Source organism: Scyliorhinus canicula, chromosome 28 (genome assembly GCF_902713615.1).
Source record: "Scyliorhinus canicula chromosome 28, sScyCan1.1, whole genome shotgun sequence".
In the NCBI taxonomy this organism is placed as follows: Eukaryota; Metazoa; Chordata; class Chondrichthyes; order Carcharhiniformes; family Scyliorhinidae; genus Scyliorhinus; species Scyliorhinus canicula.
Window position 1 is genome coordinate 12,053,159 of NC_052173.1, and position 23,368 is coordinate 12,076,526.

Genomic DNA, 23,368 nt, shown 5'->3' on the forward strand with positions numbered 1-23,368 from the left:
GTGGGGATTGGAAGAATGTTTTTTCAGGTCCCATAAAATCATCCCTCCTATTGATGGTAAGTAGGGTGTCCTCTTATTCTCAAACATTTGGCTCTGTAGCGGAGTGACTGGATCCCACCTTTCCTCACTCTGATTAGCAAGTTATGTACCAATGCTTGTTTAGTACTGGCAGCCCAGGTGAGGCCTGAGCATGAAAATGGTTCAGACTTTTGCTATTGCCATTGGGTGAACTGTGTGATTGCTCTGCCCAATGGTCCTTGTATGAAAACTGCCCCCTAAATATTGAAAAGAACAACTTTGTTATCTTCTTTTTACTTAGTAATACTAATTTCTTTTTACAGCAGCTCCATTCAAAAATCAATGTAAATTGATATTCCTGGATCAGGTGAGTTATGTGTTCTCTTATTTGGAAAAAACGCAAAGTTTAGTGCTTATTGAGATGAATCATGTCAGTCTGGTACACCATGGACCATTTGCAGCTAAAGGCCACTCTACTCTGCTTCAATGGAGCAGGGTCGAAGGGCCAAAAGGCCTCCTCCTGCTCCTATCTTCAATGCAACAAGGAATTTTAACTCTAATCTCAGAAGAGCAGCCTTTTTGATTTTGCCCTTTCACACACCAACGTCTTTAAGTTGATTTTGCTGGAAAAAATTAACACTGTGCTGTAGACCCAAATGCACATGAATTGGGTTCAAAATATCTAAACTGATTTCACCTTCAGCCCTTACATTTAGCTAAGAGCATCAGTCCAGCCCATCAGTTTAATTCTCATTCCTGATTTTAAAAAAGAGTGATGTTATTAATCCAATGGGAGTGATTTTCAACTGCTATTTGTTGTCAAAAAAAACTGGTTTAGTGCTGATCCACTCTATATTGTATCCCACACTAAATCCTGCTCACCCATCACCTCTGTATCCAGTGACTTACATTGTCATTTAAAATTGTAATCCTAATGTTTAAATCTCCATATGGGCTTGCCCTTCCTTACATCTTTAACTTTCTCTTACCCTATAATCCACTCTGAACTCTGAATTCTCTTCCTGCACCAGTCTCCACCTCTTTGAAAATCTACCTGTAAGCACCCTCATGACCAAGCTTTTGATCTCAATCACCTCTGCACCCACCCACCCCCTCCCCCCACCACCACCACCACCCCCAAACCACCTTCTCTGGCTGCGTCATATTTTGATTACAATTTATGAAGTGCCGTAGATGTAAACACAAGTGTTTGTTGACACCTTCATGCTCTCGATCAATTGGGTTTACTCCCTTTCTTCAATGCCTTTAATTGTTGCTTTGGTTTTTAACTTAAACCCTTAATTTTTGATAAGTGCATTGAGCTTCAAAAGCAGATCACAGGTTTAAGTTAAAATCCAAAAAGTCCCTCATTAATCAGGAGACCCGAGATAGGATTATTTGACCATGTGATATCAACCGAAGCTGGTTCATTTTCAGGTGTCAGCCTTGGCTCTGTGGGACATACCCTTGCCTGAGGTTTTATTTTCTTAAATATTTTTATTCTCCTACTTTATCACATTTTGTCCCAAATTTACGCCAACAAATAATAGACAATAATCAGTAACGAATGTAATGTCAATCCCCATATCAATAACAACAATCCCATGTTAACAAAACAAATAACAAAAGGGAATCAGGAATCACCCAAAGTCACCATTGACACACACAGCCCCCCCCCCCCCCCCCAACCCCCCCCCCCCCCCCTCCAATTCTTGAAAGTGCATAATGAATAACGCCCATGAATTGTAGAACCCCTCCATCCTTCCCCTCAGTTCAAATTTGATCTTCTCAAGAGTCAAGAATTCCAGCGGGTCGGCCCGCCATGCCAGGGCACAGGGTGGAGAGGTTGATCTCCATCCCAACAGGATCCGCCTTTGGGCAATCAACGAGGCGAAGGTTACAACATCTGCCTCCACACCCATTTCCAACCCCAGCTTGTCTGACACGCCGAACATGGCCTCCCGAGGGCCCCGGTCCTGTTTCACATGCACCACTTTAGAGATTACCCTAAAAACTTCCTTCCAGTAATTCTTCAGCTTTGGACAGGACCAAAACATATGAACGTGATTTGCCCCCCCCCCCGGCAACTTTCACACACATCTTCTACCCCCTCAAAGCGCCGGCTCATCCTCGCCCTTAAGAGGTAATCTCTATATACCACCTTCAGCTGTATCAGCCCCAACCTTGTGCAGGAGGTGGAGGTGTTCACCCTCTGGAGCACCTCACACCAGAACCCCTCCTTCATACCCTCTCCCAACTCTTCCACTTTGGCTTGATCCCTTCCAGCGGCACCTTCTCCTCCTCCAAAATAGCCCTGTAAACCGCCAACACTGCCCACTTCTCCAGTCCCCCTGTCGTCAGCACCTCCTCCAGCAATGTGGAGGCTGGCTCTACCGGGAAGCTCTGTATCTTCTTTCTGGCAAAGTCTCGAACCTGCATGTAGTGATGCCTAAATTCCTCCTTCCAAAGTGCATAACCTCACACTTTTCCATATTGTATTTAATTTTCCACTTCACTGCTGGGACCACAACTTTTCACAATATGCATTAATCATCTGGAAGAAGGAACTGAAGGCACTGTTGCTAAGTTTGCAGATGATACAAAGATATGTAGAGGGACAGGTAGTATTGAGGAAGCAAGGGGGCTGCAGAAGGATTTGGGCAAGCTAGAAGAGTGGGCAAAGAAGTGGCAAATGAAATACAGTGTGGAAAAGTGTGAAGTTATTCACTTTGGAAGGAGGAATCTAGGCATAGACTATTTTCTAAATGGGGAAATTCTGAGGAAATCAGAAGCTCAAAGGGACTTTGGGAGTCCTTGTTCACAATTCTCTTAAGGTTAATGTGCAGGTTCAGTTAGCAGTTAAGAAGGCAAATGCAACGTTGGCATTCATGTCAAGAGGACTAGAATACCAGACCAGGGATGTACTTCTGAGGCTGTATAAGGCTCTAGTCAGACCCCATTTGGAGTATTGTGAGCAATTTTGGACCCTGTATCTGAGGAAGGATGTGCTGGCCTTGGAAAGGGTCCAGAGGAGGTTTACAAGAATGATCCCTGGAATGAAAAACTTCTTGTTTGAGCAACTGTTGAGGACTCTGGGTCTGCACTCGTTGGAGTTTAGAAAGATGAGGGTGGATCTGATTGAAACTTACAGGATACTGCGAGGCCTGGATAGAGTGGACGTGGAGAGGCTGTTTCCACTTGTAGGAAAAATTAGAACCAGAGGACACCATCTCAGACTAAAGGGACGATCCTTTAAAACAGCGATGAGTAGGAATGTCTTCAGCCAGAGGGTGTTGAATCTGTGGAACTCTTTGCCGCAGAAGATTGTGGAGGCCAAATCACTGAGTGTCTTTAACACAGAAATAGATAGGTTCTTGATTAATAAGGGGATCAGGGGTTATGGGGAGAAGGCAGGAGAATGGGAATGAGAAAATATCAGTCATAATTGAATGGCGGCGCAGACTTGATGGGCCGAGTGGCCTAATTCTGCTTCTATGTCTTATGGTCTTAAGTTCTTTTGGGAAGATTTTGCATGATTGTTTTAACTATGTAACTTTAAGATTGTGTGATTAAAGTTTCTTTTCTCCTTGTTAATAAATCTTTTATTTCTTTCTTAAATCCTGAAGGTCTTACTGGCATTCTATGCGTCTGGGGTCAGTAGGTTCCTCCTTGTTTTCAGAATACAAAAAAGGTTATGATCAGTAAGACAAGTTTCCCTCTGGGAGTTGGCTTGCGCAGCAAATAACATCTGTTGTGGTTGCAACAAACCACACTTCTTTTCCCTTCTCCCAAATTCCTTTTCTTCCTCCTCAACCTCTTCCGCCTCAAAGAAAGGTCTGAGACATTCTTCTGTAACAGTAGCATGATATCAATACATTTTTCTTGTTTGTTCTTAGGTTTAAATCCCAACATTGACAGAGAAGGATGAAGTTGTAATTGACTCAGGGAAGAGCCAAAACAGAGAGGTTTTCAATCAAACATCCACACTGCGTCCTGGAATGTCCTTGGAAAATTAAATATATTGAAGGCAGCACATTTTCTGTTTAAGTACCCATTAAGACCTTTCAAAGAGAAGTCTAAACTTTTAAGTCCAATATTATTTTGTTTGCAAATGTTTAGATTGACTAGAATAGAAGTTTGAACTCCTGAAAGAAAATCAGTGTTGTTTTATGTATTTTTTTTAAAATTCAGTTTTGCAATACAAAGCCTGACAGACAAAAATAGACCTTTTGAAAGGCCTTATAATTTGAGATGCTTGATATGTAGAAAGTAACAATACTTAGATGTGCTATATGTACTGTATCACAATTATCGTGATGATCAGTGCTGTTTCATATGATTTCTACATTTCAATGTATGTTTTCATATCTGCATACTTGTCCATCAACCATGTTTACCTTGATCACTAAATGTTATCCTCCTAAGTAATAAAGCAACTTGCAGTGCAATATACAGTACAAATTAAAATCACTAATATGGCTAGTAAATAATAATGTTGAAAATGCTCTCTAAGAATTCCTAACCAATAGAAATTGAGAGGCTTCTGTCACCTGAAACCCTCACCAGCCTGCTGGCAGTAATATCCCTCTTGTGAGCCTTGGGGCGGGGTAGGGGGCGGGAGCAATTGTATGGCATTGATATGAAGAACAAAATTTGATAATTTGGTTTTTACGTGGGGCAGCATGGTGGCGCTGTGGTTAGCACTGCTGCCTCATGGCGCTGAGGACCCGGGTTCGATCCCAACCTCGGGTCACTGTCCATGTGGAGTTTGCACATTCTCCCCGTGTCTGCGTGGGTCTCATCCCCACAACCCAAAAGATGTGCAGGGTAGATTGATTGGCCACGCTAAATTGCCCCTTAATTGGATTTTTGTTTTTAAGTTGGTTTTTACACTGAAGTGAAATATACTTTGCGGAAGGGAAGAATTCTTTTAGAATGTTGTACAGTAACAATATGAAAATTTGTAACTAGTTTAAAAAGTACAATTTAGAAAAAGACCTGCAAAAACATACCCCATGTAATGAAGTACTAAGATCATAAACTTAACTTGTACGTTGATTTAAGTTGCTCCCACTAAAAGCATCCACTGCCAAATTCTCCAAAGGACTTTCTGTAGTCATATTTTAAATTATCGAGCTATTATCAGATAATTTCACTTCTATATCATAAAGTACAGTTTCTTAACTGTTAGCTGTTTCTTAAATTAGTATTTTTGAGAGGATGAGAAGGTTCCAGTGCAATAATATAGCAATACACAATGCTTATTGTTTATTTTTTAGTGTTAGGGAAGAAATATCAGAAAATCATTAGATGGGAGAGAACCAAAAATGCAAATTCTACTCTGCACCATTTTTGGAAACGGTACTAGTATAAGTGCCATGAAAGTAATCTTGGTCCAAACACAATCAAATTAAGCTATTGAGGGCAAGTGGTGATAGTCTAGGTCTACTGCTGAATGGGAACATCCACAGTTAGCAGAGATTGTCCAATATACTTGCAAGCACCATATACCCCTGAATCGAAGTCAAGAAAGTTTCAGCTGAAAGGTGAAAAACTAATGTCTGGTTGGAAAAAAAATGGTGTTTTGGGGGAGAACATGGTAAACTTTCCTCCGCTCTGCAAAACATCATTGGAATAGACAGACCTAAATTATGGACTGAAGTGCCACCACAGTCCCTCAAAGGGTTATTCATAGAGACTACACAGAAACTGTACTGGTTGCAGGCTGTTGAGGGCAACTGGCAATAAAAACAAATCTCTCCATTCTGATGGTAAAAATCATTACTTCAAATACTTTGATTTATAACTTTAGAATCCAGTATCGTTCTGTCACACTTGTAGGACATTGTTTTTGTCTGATTTCCTGGAGAAACACAGCTATCAAAACAAGCAATTTCCATGATTTTATGATTTTGAATGTAATACATACCAAAAGAAAATAAAAATATGAAAATATATCCTTAGTGAATTTTAAAAAGTGCAGGCACAGATTTTTAATATAGCTTCTTTCTAGTGGACTACATGTAGAAATAGAGACGCGTTATTTTATTTTAGAAGAGACTTAAAGAAATATATTAATAGATTATTTTGTTGCAGAAAACCTATAGTCTTACGACACTTATAATGTAAATAAAATTGCAAGCAGAAATCAAATCCACCTGGTCCACAAATAGAAGCTTGTTGGCTTAAATCTGAAGGATGGGCTAATAGCTAACATACACAAGATGACCACAGACCCCTTGAACTAAGAAATAGAAACATATCATCAAGGCCAATATGGCTTCTATTTTAGTGATGCTATTTTTGTTTCAGTTTATTAGTCCTGGACATTTCGATGTGAAGACCCAGGTCTTTAATTGTTTGTTTACAGTATTGTTTAAGTGGAGTAATGTGATTGCAGTTTTAGTTCAAGGTGGGTGTAAAAGTTATTTACGATATACCGGCGGAATTGTTATGTAAAAGTGCTGTACAGTCAGGTAATACTGTTGTTTAATCTTGTATTTTGTTTTGTTGCCCACTTGCTGTAGTGAAAATAGAGATGCAGATAAAATAAGTGTACACCTAAACTGTAACAGATGACGAAATGTATCTTTTTAAAGAGACAACATTCCTCTTATTTAAATAGGCCTGCATTTTGCAAAACTTTAGAATGAACTTTCCTTCCTCTTTCTCAGCCTGTTGTGAACATCAGTAAATGTTATAGAAACATGTTTTATTTCGGTTCAAAATGTTAATATGAAGTCTTATTAACAATGTTCATTAGGTCCTAAAATGCAGCCTCTTTAGATCAAAAGGGGGGGAATTCTGTCAACTTAAATCATGTAAATGTGAATGGAACAATTGTAATTTATTTCTATAAGGAAATAAAAGTGATTAAAATACAATGATTTGATTATTGCTTAGATAAAATAAAGTTTCAATTAAAAGTACTGTAGTGCAGGTGATGTTTAGAATGTAATGGTCCTTTTAATGTGCAATGTTAGAGTGGTAGGACTTGTGATTCCCATTATTCTGTGTTTCTAATCTGACATGTATCATCATATTTCCTCACAAGAAATGAGGAAAATTGAGGTGAATCGCTGAATCCTCACTGCTACCTGGCTTTAGAGCAGCACTGGAAAAGCTTTTGGATCAGGTCCCATTTGTTGCTTGATACAACAGAATTTAAAAAGGAGTGAAAATAACTTAACAATGAGGACCAAAAGAATCTTTAATTTGTGTTACTTTATTTGCATAAAACCTAAATCTTTGTACATCTTATAAGTCAGAATGTTTTCAACTGATGTGCACAATGAAAGATGTATGTGAACCAGTTGATGAACTGGTGAGTCAAAGAAATGCTTAATAACAACCATATTGTCTGAAATATTTCAAGTCCTACATTAGAAACTGAGTATTTAGAATGAATAACAAGTATTTTTTTGCTTATAAGAAATAAAGTATCATTCGACATATGATCACTACGAGAATTTTGCAATACGTTTCAAATCACTCAATTATTTGTTTGGAATTATCGTTCTTAACATTGAAAGACGAAAAATGTCTGGCATTTGCAGGGAAAGGTTTATTTAAAATGACAATAAAAATAACTCCTTTGAAAATCCTAATAGACAATTATTAAATCGTCAGAAAAATAGAAAGACAACTTATTAACTAAACGGAGAGAAACTTCAGCGTGCTTCGGTGCAGAGGGATCTAGGTGTCCTCGTGCATGAATCTCAGAAAACTAGTATGCAGTTACAGTAGGTAATAGAACAAAGAACAATGCAGCAATATAGCACAGGAACAGGCTCCTTCGGCCCTCCAAGCCTGTACCGGTCATGATACCAACCTTGGCCAAAACCCTCAGCACTTCCTTGTGCCATATCCCTCTAGAACATAGAACATACAGTGCAGAAGGAGGCCATTCGGCCCATCGAGTCTGCACCGACCCACTTAAGCCCTCACTTCCACCCTATCCCCGTAACCCAATAACCCCTCCTAACCTTTTTGGTCACTAAGGGCAATTTATCATGGCCAATCCACCTAACCTGCACGTCTTTGGACTGTGGGAGGAAACCGGAGCACCCAGAGGAAACCCACGCAGATACGGGGAGAATGTGCAGACTCCCCACAGCATATACCCATCCTATCCATGTGTTTGTCAAGATGCTTTTTGAATGCCGTTAATGATCTGCTTCCACAACCTCCCCTGGCAACGCGTTCCAGGCACTCATCACCCTCTGTGAAAAAAAACTGCCTCACACATCTCCTCAAACCTTGCCCCATGGGCCTTAAACCTATGCCCCCTGGTGACTGACCCCTCCACCCTGGGAAAGAGTGCCTTCCCATCCACTCTATCCATGCCCCTCATAATTTTGTAGACCTCTATCAGGTCACCCCTTAACCTCCGTCTTTCTGATGAAAACAACCCAAGTCTATTCAGCCTCTCCACATAGCTAACACCCTCCAGACCAGGCAACATCCTGGTAAATCTCCTCTGCATCCTCTCCAAAGCCTCCAGATCCTTCTGGTAGTGTGGCGACCAGAATTGTTCGCAATATTCCAAGTGCGGCCTTAACGAGGTTCTATACAACTGTAGCATGATTTGCCAGTTTTTATACTCTATGCCCCATCCAATGAAGACAAACATTCGTATGCTTTCTTGACTACCTTGTCCACTTGTGTTGCTACCTTCAAAGATCTGTGGACCTGCAGGCCCAGATCTCTCTGACTTTCTATATTCCGAAGAGTTTTACCATTTACGGTATATTTCCCCTCTATGTTAGACCTACCAAAATGCATTACCTCACATTTGTCCGGATTAAACTCCATTTGCAATTTCTCTGCCCAAGTCTCCAACCTATCTATGTCCTGCTGTCTCTTCTGACAATCCTCAACACTATCTGCCATTCCACCAACCTTGGTGTCATCCGCGAACTTACTAATCAGACCGGCTACATTTTCCTCCAAATCGTTTATGTATACTACAAACAACAGAGGCCCAAGCACAGATCCCTGTGGAACACCGCCTTCCATTCAGAAAAACACCCTTCTATTGCTACCCTTTGCCTTCTGTGACTGAGCCAGTTCTGTACCCATCTGAACACCTCACCTCTGATCCTGTGTGACTTCACCTTTTGTACCAGTCTGCCATGAGGCATCTTGTCAAAGGCTTTACTGAAGTTCATGTAAACAACACCCCCCCCCCTCATTAATCATCTTTGTTACCTCCTCAAAAAACTCGATCAAATTAGAGACACAACCTCCCCTTCACAAAACCATACTGTCTATCGCTTATGAGTCCTTTTGTTTCTAAATGGGTATAAATCCTGTCCCTGAGAATTCTCTCCAATAATTTACATACTACCGACGTGAGGCTCACCAGCCTATAGTTTCCAGGATTATCCCTGCTACCTTTCTTAAACAGCGGTACCACATTAGCTATTCTCCAGTCCTCTGTGAATAAGGAAGGCAAATGGAATTTTGGCCTTCATAGCTAAAGGAATAGAGAATAAAAGCAGAGAAATGTTGCTGCAACTGTACAAGGCATTGGTGAGATCCCAACTGGAGGACCGTGTACAGTTTTGGTCTCCTTACTTAAGGAAGGATGTAGTTGCATTGTAGGGAGTTCAGAGAAGGTTCATTAGATTGATTCCAGAAATTAGGAGCATGTCTTATGAAGAGAGATTGATCAGTTTAGGCCTGTACTCTCTCGAGTTCAGAAGGATCAGAAGGATGAGAGGAGATCTAATTGAGATATATATGATAAAAGGTATTGACAAGGTAGATATAGAACAGATGCTTCCTCTTGTGGGACAATCTAGAATGAGAGGGCATAGTTTTAGGATAAGGGGTAGCAGATTTAAAACTGAGATGAGGAGAAATTACTTCTCTCAAAGGGTCGTGAATCTGTAGAATTCACTACCCCAGAATGGAGGGGGGGGGGGGGGGGGGGGGGTTGCCAGGATACTGAGTAATTCTAAGGATGAGATAGATTTTTAATTCGTAATGGGTTGAAGGGTTATGGAGAACAGGCAGGAAAGTGGAGTTGAGGCCGATATTAGATCAGCCATGATTGTATTGAATGGTGAGCAGGCTCGAGGGGCTGAATTGCTGACTCCTGATCCTAGTTCTTATGTTCTTAAACATTTGGGAGGTAATTTTTCATCCCAGCATTCTAATCATAGATCATAGAATTTACAGTGCAGAAGGAAGCCATTCGGCCCATCGAGTGCACCGGCCTTTGGAAAGAGTACCGTAAAACCCACACCTCTACCCTATCCCCATAACCCAGTAACCCCACCTAACCTTTTTGGACACTAAGGGCAATTTAGCATGACCAATCCACCTAACCTGCATGTCTTTGGACAGTGGGAGGAAACCAGAGCACCCGGAGGAAACCCACACAGACAAGGGGAGAATGTGCAGACTCTGCACAGTCACCCAAGCCACGAATTGAACGTGGGAACCTGGAGCTGTGAAGCAACAGTGCCAACCACAGTGCTAACATGCCGTCTCAGGGCAGTTGGAAATTGGGGGGAATCCAACAGAAATCGGTTAGACCACAACCCTGCTGGTTTTGGGACTCACTATATTTCCCTGTTGGTCTTGGGATGGGCTTCTGAATCTCTCATGCAAAATTCATCTTTTGGCCTGGGGTGCCACTATTGGAGCCTGTTTGCTACCAGGAACCCTCTAAGTTGTTGCTAGAGGAAAAGAGGGACCTGAGACTGGCTACATGTCCACCTGCCAGAGAGTGGTGGTGGATGGCAAATATTCAGCCTGGAGCCCAGTTATCAGTGGCGTACCGCAGGGATCAGTTCTGGGTCCTCTGCTGTTTGTGATTTTCATTAATGACTTGGATGAGGGAGTTGAAGGGTGGGTCAGTAAATTTGCAGATGATACGAAGATTGGTGGAGTTGTGGATAGTGAGGAGGGCTGTTGTCGGCTTCAAAGAGACATAGATAGAATGCAGAGCTGGGCTGAGAAGTGGCAGATGGAGTTTAACCCTGACAAGTGTGAGGTTGTCCATTTTGGAAGGACAAATCTGAATGCGGAATACAGGGTTAATGGTAGGGTTCTTGGCAATGTGGAGGAGCAGAGAGATCTTGGGGTCTATGTTCATAGTTCTTTGAAAGTTGCCACTCAAGTGGATAGAGCTGTGAAGAAGGCCTATGGTGTGCTAGCGTTCATTAGCAGAGGGATTGAATTTAAGAGCCGTGAGGTGATGATGCAGCTGTACAAAACCTTGGTCAGGCCACATTTGGAGTACTGTGTGCAGTTCTGGTCACCTCATTTTAGGAAGGATGTGGAAGCTTTGGAAAAGGTGCAAAGGAGATTTACCAGGATGTTGCCTGGAATGGAGAGTAGGTCATACGAGGAAAGGTTGAGGGTGCTAGGCCTTTTCTCATTAGAACGGAGAAGGATGAGGGGCGACTTGATAGAGGTTTATAAGATGATCAGGGGAATAGATAGAGTAGACAGTCAGAGACTTTTTCCCCGGGTGGAACACACCATTACAAGGGGACATAAATTTAAGATAAATGGTGGACGATATAGAGGGGATGTCAGAGGTAGGTTCTTTACCCAGAGAGTAGTGGGGGCATGGAATGCACTGCCTGTGGTAGTAGTTGAGTCGGAAAAGTTAGGGACCTTCAAGCGGCTATTGGATAGGTACTTGGATTAGTGTAGAATAATGGAGTATAGGTTAACTTCTTAAGGGCAGCACGGTAGCATTGTGGATAGCACAATTGCTTCACAGCTCCAGGGTCCCAAGTTCGATTTCGACTTGGGTCACTGTCTGTGTGGAGTCTGCACATCCTCCCCGTGACTGCGTGGGTTTCCTCCGGGTACTCCGGTTTCCTCCCACAGTCCAAAGATGTGCAGGTTGGGTGGATTGGCCATGAAAAATTGTCCAAAATTCTATGATTAACCTAGGACAAAAGTTCAGCGCAACATCGTGGGCCGAAGGGCCTGTTCTGTGCTGTATTTCTCTATATCTGCCCGTGCCTCTGTTGCCACATCTGCAGAGATTACATTCTTTGCTTTGGCAGATGTTGTTGAAGGCTCCTTTCCCCAAAATGGCTATGCCAGCAAATCTCCAGCGGCATCACAATGAAATGTGAATGCTGAAAGATTTTCCAGAAGCTTCCCAATCACTGGTACCGCATCAAACAAGTCATGCCAGGGCAATCAAGAAACAGTGGCCAGAATTCTTCCAACCTGCAGAGGGTTTGGTGGCAGGCGGACATGGCAAATCTGGCAGGAGCCAAAATGTCAGAAATCAGCCGGTGTAAAATATGTTGCGATTCTCACAATGGAGGGTTAATCGTGGATCCATCATCCTGCTGCCAGGCAGTGCAAATGCAATTTGATTCATTTGCTTCCATTGACTGTTCATTAAAACAGCTGCCCACCGGTGTCCCGTCAGGGCTTCCAATCTTGCATCACTCCAGCAGGTAATCATGTCGGCATCAACCCCGATTCCTGAAGGGTGGTTTGTACAAGGTGGCCCTCAGTTGGCACGAGACTTCAAGGTGAGTGCAACAAAGCTTTCTACCATAGTGCTGTGCTGCTCCTGATCTGCTCTCCAACACTTCTGGGCAGACTGGTTCCTGTCCTCCATCTCCATGCTGAGCTGTTCTTCATGGATAGCGCCATGCTGCTCAACCCATGGACCCCCCTGTGTCACCGTCTCAGTTTAGTACTGCACCTGGGGTTGGGGTGTACAGGGGGCTACCCCCCTCAACCTCCCCCATTACTCACACCAGTGTATATCTGGAAAGCACTGTGGAACTTATGAAACCACTTCAATAAATGTCTGAAGTTCAACCGGGGTGGGGGGGGGGCAGTGGAGGTTGGAGTGGTGGCCTGATGAAACCAATGGGGGAAATGCAGAAGGACGGGGGTATCGGGTGAGAACATGCAATGGCAGGCAGAGGAGGCTGAAGAAGACGAACAATGGAAGGCAGACGGAAGACCGAAGGAAGGGAAGCTGGATCCCAACAAGGCTACATAAAGAGCTCACAAACAATGGGGTCAAAGGGATAGCACATTGCTCACTGAAAGGGTATAGATGAAGACTCCAGAGGCATTGGGTAGAGGTCCAAAGAGGGCTTGGGGAGGAGCTGGTTGAATCGAGAACAGACTTCCTCTTGAGGCTGTTAGCCTACTCCCTCTGGATTGCTGACATCCTGCACGGTCTGGTAACAACAGCTGGGCTGAAGAGCGATAGGAGGGTGCTGGACTGGTATTTAAATATGGCATTAGGACCTTTGAACCTGTCAGCTGAGGGTGGGTGGACAACTCAGCTGCCTGACTGCCAGGAGACTCGAAGGGGAACTCGCCTGTGCATAATTAATGAGGTTCCAAATACAAAACTGGCATGGGATCCTGCCATTCTGGTCAGCGGGTCAGGTGCCACCAGAGCCGCCCATCACCGCACAGTTTCAAAATGTTTCTTAGTGCACAGGAATGGAAAAAAATGTGACTGAATTTTATGGCCAGTCATGGAGGAGCTGGGGCTGGAAACTGCCGTGTGATCCATTCGGACTTCAGTGAGAGTAGAAAATCCCACCAATGACATTGTTTTTATTAAATGCCACCAATTTTAGGTAGTAGTTATTAAGTAGGTATAGGTAAATCTCATCACTTCCCGAATCTAGGGGCCGGTACTTCCAAACGTTATATTGTCTGGTTTTGACTCATTGCAGGATGCTTACTCCAATCGTTATTAAATATTTTAATTTTGTTTGGAGATCGATGTACTTGATATTGCTAGATGGTTTAAAAGTGTTTCTAGCTGCATACAAACAAGGCAAGTCACAGTAAAGAAATAGCTCCTTCCTCCTGTGTGATCTGTCTCGCCCCGGCCCCGCCAGTGACGTTTGCTTTGGGTTTGGAGATGGTGCGCATGCGCCAGAATATCATGTCGCCCGCGCAAATTGCTTCAGTTTGAAGCTGGAGCGCGCGCCTTATTCGGCGCCGCCATGTTTTCGCGCTGCTGCCACAGGTACTTCACTCTTTAACATGTTCATAAATGCGACAACCAGTTTTTCTTCCTTATGTACTTTTTTTCGTCTGTTTAAAGTCTCATTCTGTCCGCGCCAATAATCCTGCCAAGAAAAAGTCATCTATTTGTTGCCCAAAGCTGGCAACGCTACGTGATCTTCATTATATTCTAGTGGTTTATGGATTGACAACGTTTGGGCTTGGCTTCCAAGGAACTGTATTCAGGATTGAATTTTCTGCAATTCTTTTTTTAAAAATGCGAACTTTTTTAAAATTTAGAGTATCCAATTATTTTTTCCAATTAAGGAGCAATTTAGTGTGGCCAATCCACCTACCCTGCACATCTTTGGGTTGTGGGGGTGAAACCCACGCAGACACGGGGAGAATGTGCAAACTCCACACGGGCAGTGACCCAGAGCCAGGATCGAACCTGGGACCTCAGCGCCGTGAGACTGCAGTGCTAACCACTGTGCCGCCCTGACTTTGTCAGCCATTCGTGTGGAGCCAAAGTGTGCGAGTTATTTACGGAAGTGGAAATACTTGCCAAAAATATTTTTGATGAAGAACGACAATAGATTATCAAATGGTGTCTGGGATGAGGAAGTACATGGTGAAACTGGCGTTTCTCTCCAAGCGGCGAAGCTTAAGCAATTTGATGGAGGTGTTTAAAATGATGAAGCGTTTCGCTAGAGTAATGGGGAGAAACTGTTTTACTGGCAATGAGAGTCAGTAACCAGCGAATACCGATTTTAGATAGTTGCAAAATAACAAGAAGGGTGATGAGATTTTTTTTTACACAGCAAGTTATGATCATAAAGGGTGGTGGAAGCAGATTAGGTAGTAAAATTCAAAATAGAATTGGGTAAGCACTTGAAAGGGAAACTTTTCCAGGGTTCTTGGGGACAAGACAGAGAAATTGAGTTAATTGGAAAATTTCTAATAATATGAGAGAAAGGAACAAGCTCTTCAGCCCCCAGGCTCTGCCGTACAATAACATCATGGCTCATCTTCACCTTTTTCATGCACTATCCATGTATTCCTCATGCAGACATAATGGGCTGAATGGTCGCCTTTAAGATCTATGATAAAAGTATGAATATCACATCATCTGGCCTGATATTCAAATCATTATACACAGCAAACAGAAGTGGTTTCGGAAACAATACTTTGCCATACTGCGATCCAGTTCCAACCATGCTTAAACTGTGCTTAATTCATCCTCTGCTTTTTTTTTAAAAATAATTTTTATTGGAATTTTTTTACAGAAAATATAAAATATTACGACAAACAATGAAATGCAACAAAAAACCCATAATAACTAACACCCCTCAGATCGTATCAACGCATGTATCACATCCCCCCCACCCCCCCAACCCCAATAAACAAGAGAACTTAAGAATAAATTTAAATTAAATAAACAAAAGTCATCGTTCCCCCCCTTCTTTTCCCTCCCGCTTCCCCTATCCTCTGCTTCTTTAACCAGTTATTAACATGATTTGTTGCCCCTCACTTAATTCCATAAACACAATGTGAACGTGGAGGAGGGGAGAAAAGATTCACGAGAATGGTCCAGGACTGTTTAGGATATATTGGAGATATTGGGACTGTTTTCCTTGCAGAAATGAAGGCCGAGAGGGAATTTGATAGATATTCAAAATCATGCGGAGTCTAGACCTTGGACAGATGCTCCCTGAGAGTGTAGTGGAGGCAGGTTCCATCAAAGCTTTCTAATTCTCTTTTGAATGCTATCTGAAAAGGAAGAATGTGCAGGGTTACAAGGAGAATTACACTAAGTGAATTACTCAATCAGTGAGCCAGTGCAGACACGATGGAGTGAATGTCCACCTCATGTGCTGTTACGATTCTGTGAATTTCTCCCAATGATAGTCATAGAGTTTACAGCAGAGAAAAATGACCTTCGGCCCATCATGTCTGCACCAGCCATCAAGCATCTATCTATTCTATTCCCATTTTCCAACACTTGGTCCATAGTCTTGTATGCTATGGCATTTCAAATGCTCATCTAAATACTTAATAAATGTTATGAGGATTCCCGTCTCTACCTTCCTTTCAGACAGTGATTTCCACCACCCTCTGGGTGAAAAAGCTTTTCCTCAAATCCCTGCTAAATCCTGCCCCTGACTTAATCTGTGCCCACTGGTTATTTACCCCTCGACTCGGGAAAGTTTTTTCCTATCTTATGTCCCTCATAACTTTGTACACCCCAATCGGATCCCCCCTTAGCCTTTGCTCTAAGGAAAACAACCTCAGCCTAACCAGCCTCTCTTCATAGTTGAAATGCACCAGCCCAGGCAACATCCTAGTCATCTCCGATATGATACAAAAGGACTATGGGCTCCTTTGACAACATTCCGGCGACAGTACCGAAGACTTATACTCCAGAATTAGCTGTGCCCCTCGCCAAGCTGTTCCAGTATAGGTACAGCACTGGCATCTAGTGTGCCTGACAATGTGGAAAATCGCCCAGGTATGTCCTGTCTACAAAAACAGGATAAATCCAAACTGATCAATTACTGCCCTATGAATCTACGCTTGATATTACCGTTCTTTCACTTGCTGGGTCAAAATCATGGAAAACACTTCCTAAGGCTGCAGTGGTCCAAGAAAACAGCTCACCAATTAGGGATGGGTAACGAATGCTGGTCTTGTCAGCGACAGTCATAATCACAGGAAAGGATAAAAGAAAACTACCAAAGACCATATCTACCGGAACCAACACATTTCTATCACATCTGTCAGCTCAAAGAGCAAACTGTTTAAAAATGAACAATTAGAAATTCCACATTCTTAGGACATGGACTAATAGTTCTGTCTTTTTACTATTCCAGCGTTTGGGATGGAGCATAGATCACCTCATCAAACAGCTTCTAGTTATTACTCTCCATCCAATCATCGGTTTGCCCTTCTGTTACCAGAGTCGCCCTTCCATCTGGTGCCGGATGTTGAAAGATCTGGCCTTGAATGGTTTGATGTCCGAGTCTTTGAAATGTTCGAAGCAGGTAATTTTACATAAAGCTACAAAACATTACAAATGCAAAAACTGATCTATGAAACTGATTTTTCTTCCATTCTTCAGTTGGTAACAGGGATCGAAATGTGCCATCATCTCCTTTCAATGACACTGCTGAGAAAATGTTGAATACCCAGGATACAGGTAAGTTTTCACTTTTTCCCCCTCTCCAAATGAATGCATTTGTTAGTGACATAGAATTTACAGTGCAGAAGGAGGCCATTCAGCCCATCAAGTCTGCACCGGCTCTTGGAAAGAGCACCCTACCCAAGCCCATACCTCCACCCTATCACCATAACCCAGTAACCCCACCTAACACTAAGGGCAATTTGGACACTAAGGGCAATTTATCATGGCCAATCCACCTAACCTGCACATCTTTGGATTGTGGGAGGAAACCGGAGCAGCCGGAGGAAACCCACGCACAGTGACCCAAGCCGGGAATCGAACCTGGGACCCTGGAGCTGTGAAGCATTTGTGCTGCCCAACGTTACTAACGTGCTCTCCTACGGTTTCTAGCCAAGAGGGCTGGCAGACAACTGCTACAAATGATAACTTGTCCCACAATTTACTTTTCCTGTAGTTTAGTGCCCGTCCTCCACTCTGGTTTTATCAAATTCTTAGTGGAGCGTCATACTGTATCAAATGTTAACAATGCTGTTACAAAGGCAAAATATTGCAAATGCTGGAAATCTGAAATAGGAACAGAAATTGCTGGAAATACTCGTGTCAGGCAACATCTGTGGAGAGAAAAACAGAGATAACCTTTCAGGTCAATGATCTTTCTGAAATAACCGATGAGTTCTGATAAAAGATCGTTGACCTGAAACATTAACTTTGCTTCTCTCTCTTCGCTACCTGGCATGAGTATTTCCAGCATTTTCTGTTTTTATTTTAAAATGTTAATTTGCCTGCATGATTGCAGTTACTTCATTCAAAAATAGGCATGAATTATGAAATGTTTTAATGTCAGACTCTATGGAGTAGAATTTCCATTGTAATTTGAACTTTGGGCATTCAGTGGAAACCCTGCAAAAATGGTTAAAATGATCATTCATGCTGTTTCTCAGGTTTTTCCATCAACGTTGGTGAAATTTTTGCAGGAGATTGGAAGACCCCTTGCAAAAGTTCCTAGTCTGTAAATACAGTTAGTAGATACTTCACTCGGATTTTGATCACGTATTATACATGGAGTTTTGTGTGTTGAATACATTAATTCGATCCATCCGGAAGCTTCACTTAAGGTACACTAGCATATCGGTTAGCATTTACTTCAAGCTATGATCTGTTAATTTTCAGATTTTATAGTACCTTCAACCCCAACTGATCGTAAACTGCAAGGGATAGTTTCTGCTAGTGATCAAACTTGTGTTCAAAAGCTGTCCCCTCAGGGTAAGAGACAAACATTTCTACACAGCTTGTTACTTTCTTGGCATTTTTAGTTTTCCAGGCAGCAAAGTGTTGACAAGAAAAATAAAAAGGCCAGGTTTCGGCTACATTTGTTTCACTTTTCCTCAAAGGAACATTTATGTTGAAACATTTTGGGATATAGTTCTATGTAATATTTCTAACCCATATGTTGATGTTAAAATTAGGAAAATGACACAAGATGGGATTCTGTAAGGAATAGTGAGAGTTTCTATAGGTATTTAAATATGAAGAGTTACCAAAGTGAGCATTGGTCCTATGGAAAGTGAGTCTGGGGAATTAATAATGGAAAGTAGGAGATGGCAGGTGAATTGAACAGGTATTTTGCACCAGTCTTCACTATAGAGGATACTAGTAACATCCCAGAAATAGCTGTAAATCAGAAAATGGAAAGGAGGGAGGAACTTGTGAGGGGAAAATTACAGCAGCAAAGTGGTATTGAGCAAATTGTTGGAGCTGCAGGCCAGGTCCTGATGTACTCCATCGTAGGGTCTTAAAAGAAGTGCCTAGTAAGATAGTTGATGCATTTTAATTTTCCAAAATTCCCTAGATTCCATTAGATTGAAAAATAGTAAAAAAGGAGGGAGATAGAAAGCGGGAAACTACGGACCAGTTAGCGTAACATCTGTCATAGGGAAAATCTTAGAAGCCATTACTAAAGACGTTATAGCAGGGCACTGAATTAATTCAAGGCATTTAGGCAAAGTCAACATGGCTTTGTGAAAGGGAAACCATGTTTAATTAGAGTTCTTTGAAGGAGCCACGGGCTGAGGATAAAGGGATCTGGTGGATGTACTGAGTCACAGAGTCAGAGAATCTTTACAATTTACAAGGAGGCCATTTGGCCCATCGAATCTTAAAGAGAGGAATTGAATAGAAGTAAGGAGGTTGTGCTTCAGTTGTACAGAGCACATCTGGAGTCTTGTGTACAGTATTGGCCTCATTTAAGGATGGATGTAAATGTGTTGGAAGCAGTTCAGAGAATTTTTACTGGACTAATGCCAGGTATAGGTGCGTTGTCTTATGCGACAGGTTTGGACAGGCCTGATTTGTATCTGCTGGAGTTTCCTGAGTAGTCTTGACAGTGTGGAGAAGGTGTTTCCTCTTGTGGGACCACCTAGAGCTACGTGTTACTGTTTGAAAATAAGGGGTCCTCATTTAAGACAAGAGGTGAGGAGATTTTTTTCCTGAGGCTTGAGACTTTGGAACTCTCCTCAGATGGCAGTGGAAGCAGAGTCTTTGAACATTTTTAAGGCAGAGCTGGATAGATTCTTGATGAGCAAGGAGGGTGGAAGGTTCTCTGGTTGAGTTGAAATTACAATCAAATTAGACATGATTTTGGGCAGCACGGTGGTGCAGTGGTTAGCATTGCTGCCTAAAGCGCTGAGGACCCGGGATCTTGGCCATGGGCCACTGTCCTTGTGGAGTTTGCACATTCTTCCCGTGTTTGCCTGGGTCTCACCCCCCACAACCCAAAGATGTGCAGGGTAGGTGGATTGGCCATGCTAAATTGCCCCTTAATTGTAAAAAGAAAATTGGGTACTCTAAATTTAAAAAGAAAAAAAAAATGAAACATGATTTTATTGAATAGTGGAGCAGGCTTGAGGGGCCGAGTGGCCTGCTCCTCCTATTTCCTATGTTCATAATTGCAAGCACTGAGAAGGACATAAACAGCAGTATATTGGGAACAACATCACCTCCAAATCAGACTTTCCTTTATTTCCTATCCAACTTTATTGTGCAAGCAGTGGGTGAAGAAAGAGGCTTGCGGATACCTTGCCAGAGGAACTAGAAACGCACAATAAATGCAGCCTTGCCAGAATTGCCCAGATAAGACTAGTATACAACTTTGAATGACCTCGATATAAAGGCTGATTTTTCCAGGCAATCAAAAGTGTAAAACTTGGCATGTTTTTATCAAGTCTGGAAGAGCTATCACAGGATGAGTAAACTTGGCATCAGCCCCCTTAATCTTTCCCATTCCTCTCTGCTCTTTTTCTTTATCTCCCCTCTGACATGTCTCTTATCCTCCCATTCTCCCATCACTTTTCAACATTTCCTCTCAACACCTCGCATTGTTCTGTTTCCATTAGCACTCCCATCCTCCCATCTTTACTTCCTTTCTTACACTTTTCCTCATCTGCCTCCACCTTGTTCCTTCCCCCATCATTGCTGCTGCCATTCCTCCTTCCCCTCAGGCATACCCCCTACAGTGTCACTCTGCTTGATATTAAAAGTGTACTTGACAGTCACTCCCTTTGTACAATACCAGAGGCGATCAGTTGATATTCTTTGAAAGGCATTAAATTCAGCACCGAGTGAGCTGCCTGTGTTCCATTATTGGCATAGACTTCAGTGCAGCTGATCACTTGTGCCACTCCTTACGTTGGGCTGGATTCTCCGGCTCCCAAGCTGCATATTTTGTGACGGCACATGGTTTGCAGGTGATGGGATTTCCCATTGAAGCCACTCCACGCCGCTGGAAAACCTGTGAGCGGGGATGCGCTGCCAGCGGGAAAAGTGAATCGCAACGGCCGGAGAATTCCAGTCCTGGTCTACGATTTACTTTTCATTGATATGTAAACCTGTAATCTGTCTCCATTATTTGCAGTGCTAAGCTGCAATTCCAGTGCCAAGTATCTAAGGACTATCTCAAAACAGATATTACGGCAGCAAGATTTCCTGCTTCTTTATGCATTCTAAGATATGGTATTAATCCAAATGTAACTTTGACGTTTTGTTAGTGCCTTTAATTCCCAATGTGCACATCCCAAATAGCCAGCCCTAACCCCAACTACGTGCCAGATTTGTTAAGGCTAGAAGCTGGATAGTTTTGCCTCCTGGTGCAAGCAAAGCTGACAGGTTTACTTTGGTGTTGGTGCTGGCTGTGCGATAGTTATTTGTTGAGCAGGTGGTGTTTGTGCAATATAAAAATGCTCTAGAAAGGCTAGAATTCTACTCTGATTCAAACTCCAGACCTCTGGTCCCTCACTTAACCAATTAATTTGCGTGATGCTCATTGTTTTAAATGGTATTGTTGTAACAATAATGTCTATATTTCTTTAAGTTATGTGATGTGTCAGGGTAGCTATTCTGTTTGTAATTTTTGTAATATCTTTGTGCTTTTTGTTCAGTGATACAAATTGTGCCCTTGGTAGACAAGAGGTCTTCGAAGATTAGTACAGGCAAGCGACAGAAAGTAATACACAAACAGCATGTTGGGAAGGAGCAGAGTTACTGAAATGGTTTATACTTAAGTCTAGACTGGAGCTCAAATATTTCCTGTGGCATTGTTAGCTGCTTGATATAATTCTGTAAGGTAATCTATGGGAAGATACTATTAGTTGCAAAATAGTATTTTAAACTTGTGTTTAATGCCTATATTTTAAGATTGTGTTTATTCTAAAATCTGATGCATGAGTTATGCATGTATTATTATATTGATGCCTTTTAGAAATGGGAACACTGTTGTATCACACAGTGTTCCATTTTCTGATAATGAGTTTATACTTCCTTGTTACTAGCCCACCAACCTTTTATTTTTTACACTCTCAAAACCTTTCACAATTTTGGAAACCTGTTAGTGTTTTAATGAAAAACGCCCCTACTTTTTGTTATAATTATAACCCCATCTTTTCTGGTTTAATCTAATGAGTCTTCACTAAATCTTTTTCATGAATCTAATATCCTTCCTGAACTACACAATACACCAATTGTGGTCTGACTGGCATAATGTACACAATTGAAATTACTTTTGCTTTTGTGTTTGATGTCCCGATGTATAAAATCCTATTTTATTTGCTCTGAATGGACTTTCCTACATGCACTCCACAGTTAAAAGTTGTAATTAGGGGGTTCATCTTCGAGACAGATAATTGGGTGTCTACCTGTCATCAGAGTTTTGGACATGATAACATTGGGGCATTGTCAATTTTGGTAAGTACCAGCAATAATAACATAGACTTTCAGGAATTTAATAAAAAAATGGTGCAATTGTTTGGATAATAGATTTGTAGAGCCAATTTTTTTAATAATCACTAAATTTGAGCATTTTTGAGAATTTTTCTGCCTAGTGAATTATATCTCTGTAGAGTTTTGATTTGGTCAAACTCAAAACTCAAAATCCTTCTAACTTTGTCTCCAAGGTTTTCTGGGTTTAAATCTGATGTATAAAGATGATGTGCGAAATTGTAATGATATTGGAGGTGATATGTTATAGGAATTGTTGCTGAACCGGTGTATCTTTTTAATTGGTCAGTGGGTGAATATTTTAAAATAAAACATCACTAGCTCTTGAGTTTTTAATTTATTTAATTTAAATTTGCTGTGGGCGTCAAGTGCTCAGAATCCAAAATCTGAGAAACCATTTTAAAATGTATTGTTTAAAATGTTGTCCAGTATAATATTTTGGAATGACTTGCAATACAAATCCATGTAGAACTCTATGCCGAGTGGGTGTAACTGTTTCCCTTGTGTTTTGATAAACTGTCTTTGTTTTATCTTTAATGTCTACATTTTATTCAAACTGTAATATAGCAAGAAAGAACTATCTTGAGCACAACGGTGGACCATGTGATTGAAGTTACCATAGCATGGAGGCAAGAAAATTGGGTACCTAGTGCTGAGCCATAGGTTGTCCACAAATATTTAGAGAATGAAGCACTTTGTTATCATTAGACAGATGTTTGTAGAATATTATGTTAGTCTATTAGAACACTACCTGCTGCCTGGGGAGTTCTGAGGTACCACAGTAAGGGTCCTGCCAGTTATTTCACTATCTTTATTCATTTAATCAATAAAACATTCAATTTGAGTAACACCCATTTAGTGAGTTCAAATTTTCCAAAAGATCAATAACTGACACAATTTAGTTATTTTAAATCAGAAAGCAGCATTTGA

General features: G+C 41.7%; 1 protein-coding gene across 3 annotated transcripts in view; it reads left to right on the forward strand.

Moving 5' to 3' along the window:
- LOC119958117 (electroneutral sodium bicarbonate exchanger 1-like) overlaps positions 1-7,484 on the forward strand; it is a 259,631-nt gene extending 252,147 nt beyond the window's left edge. For 2 of the 3 annotated variants that reach the window (XM_038786362.1, XM_038786363.1), the window contains exons 25-26: positions 342-385; positions 3,915-7,484. In XM_038786362.1, the coding sequence (XP_038642290.1) occupies positions 342-366 (25 nt within the window). In that variant the 3' untranslated portion in view covers positions 367-385; positions 3,915-7,484. Of the gene's footprint in view, positions 1-341; positions 386-3,914 lie in introns of those variants that run through there. The other variant, XR_005458961.1, reaches the window with a different exon arrangement.
- The last annotated feature ends 15,884 nt before the right edge of the window (positions 7,485-23,368 follow it).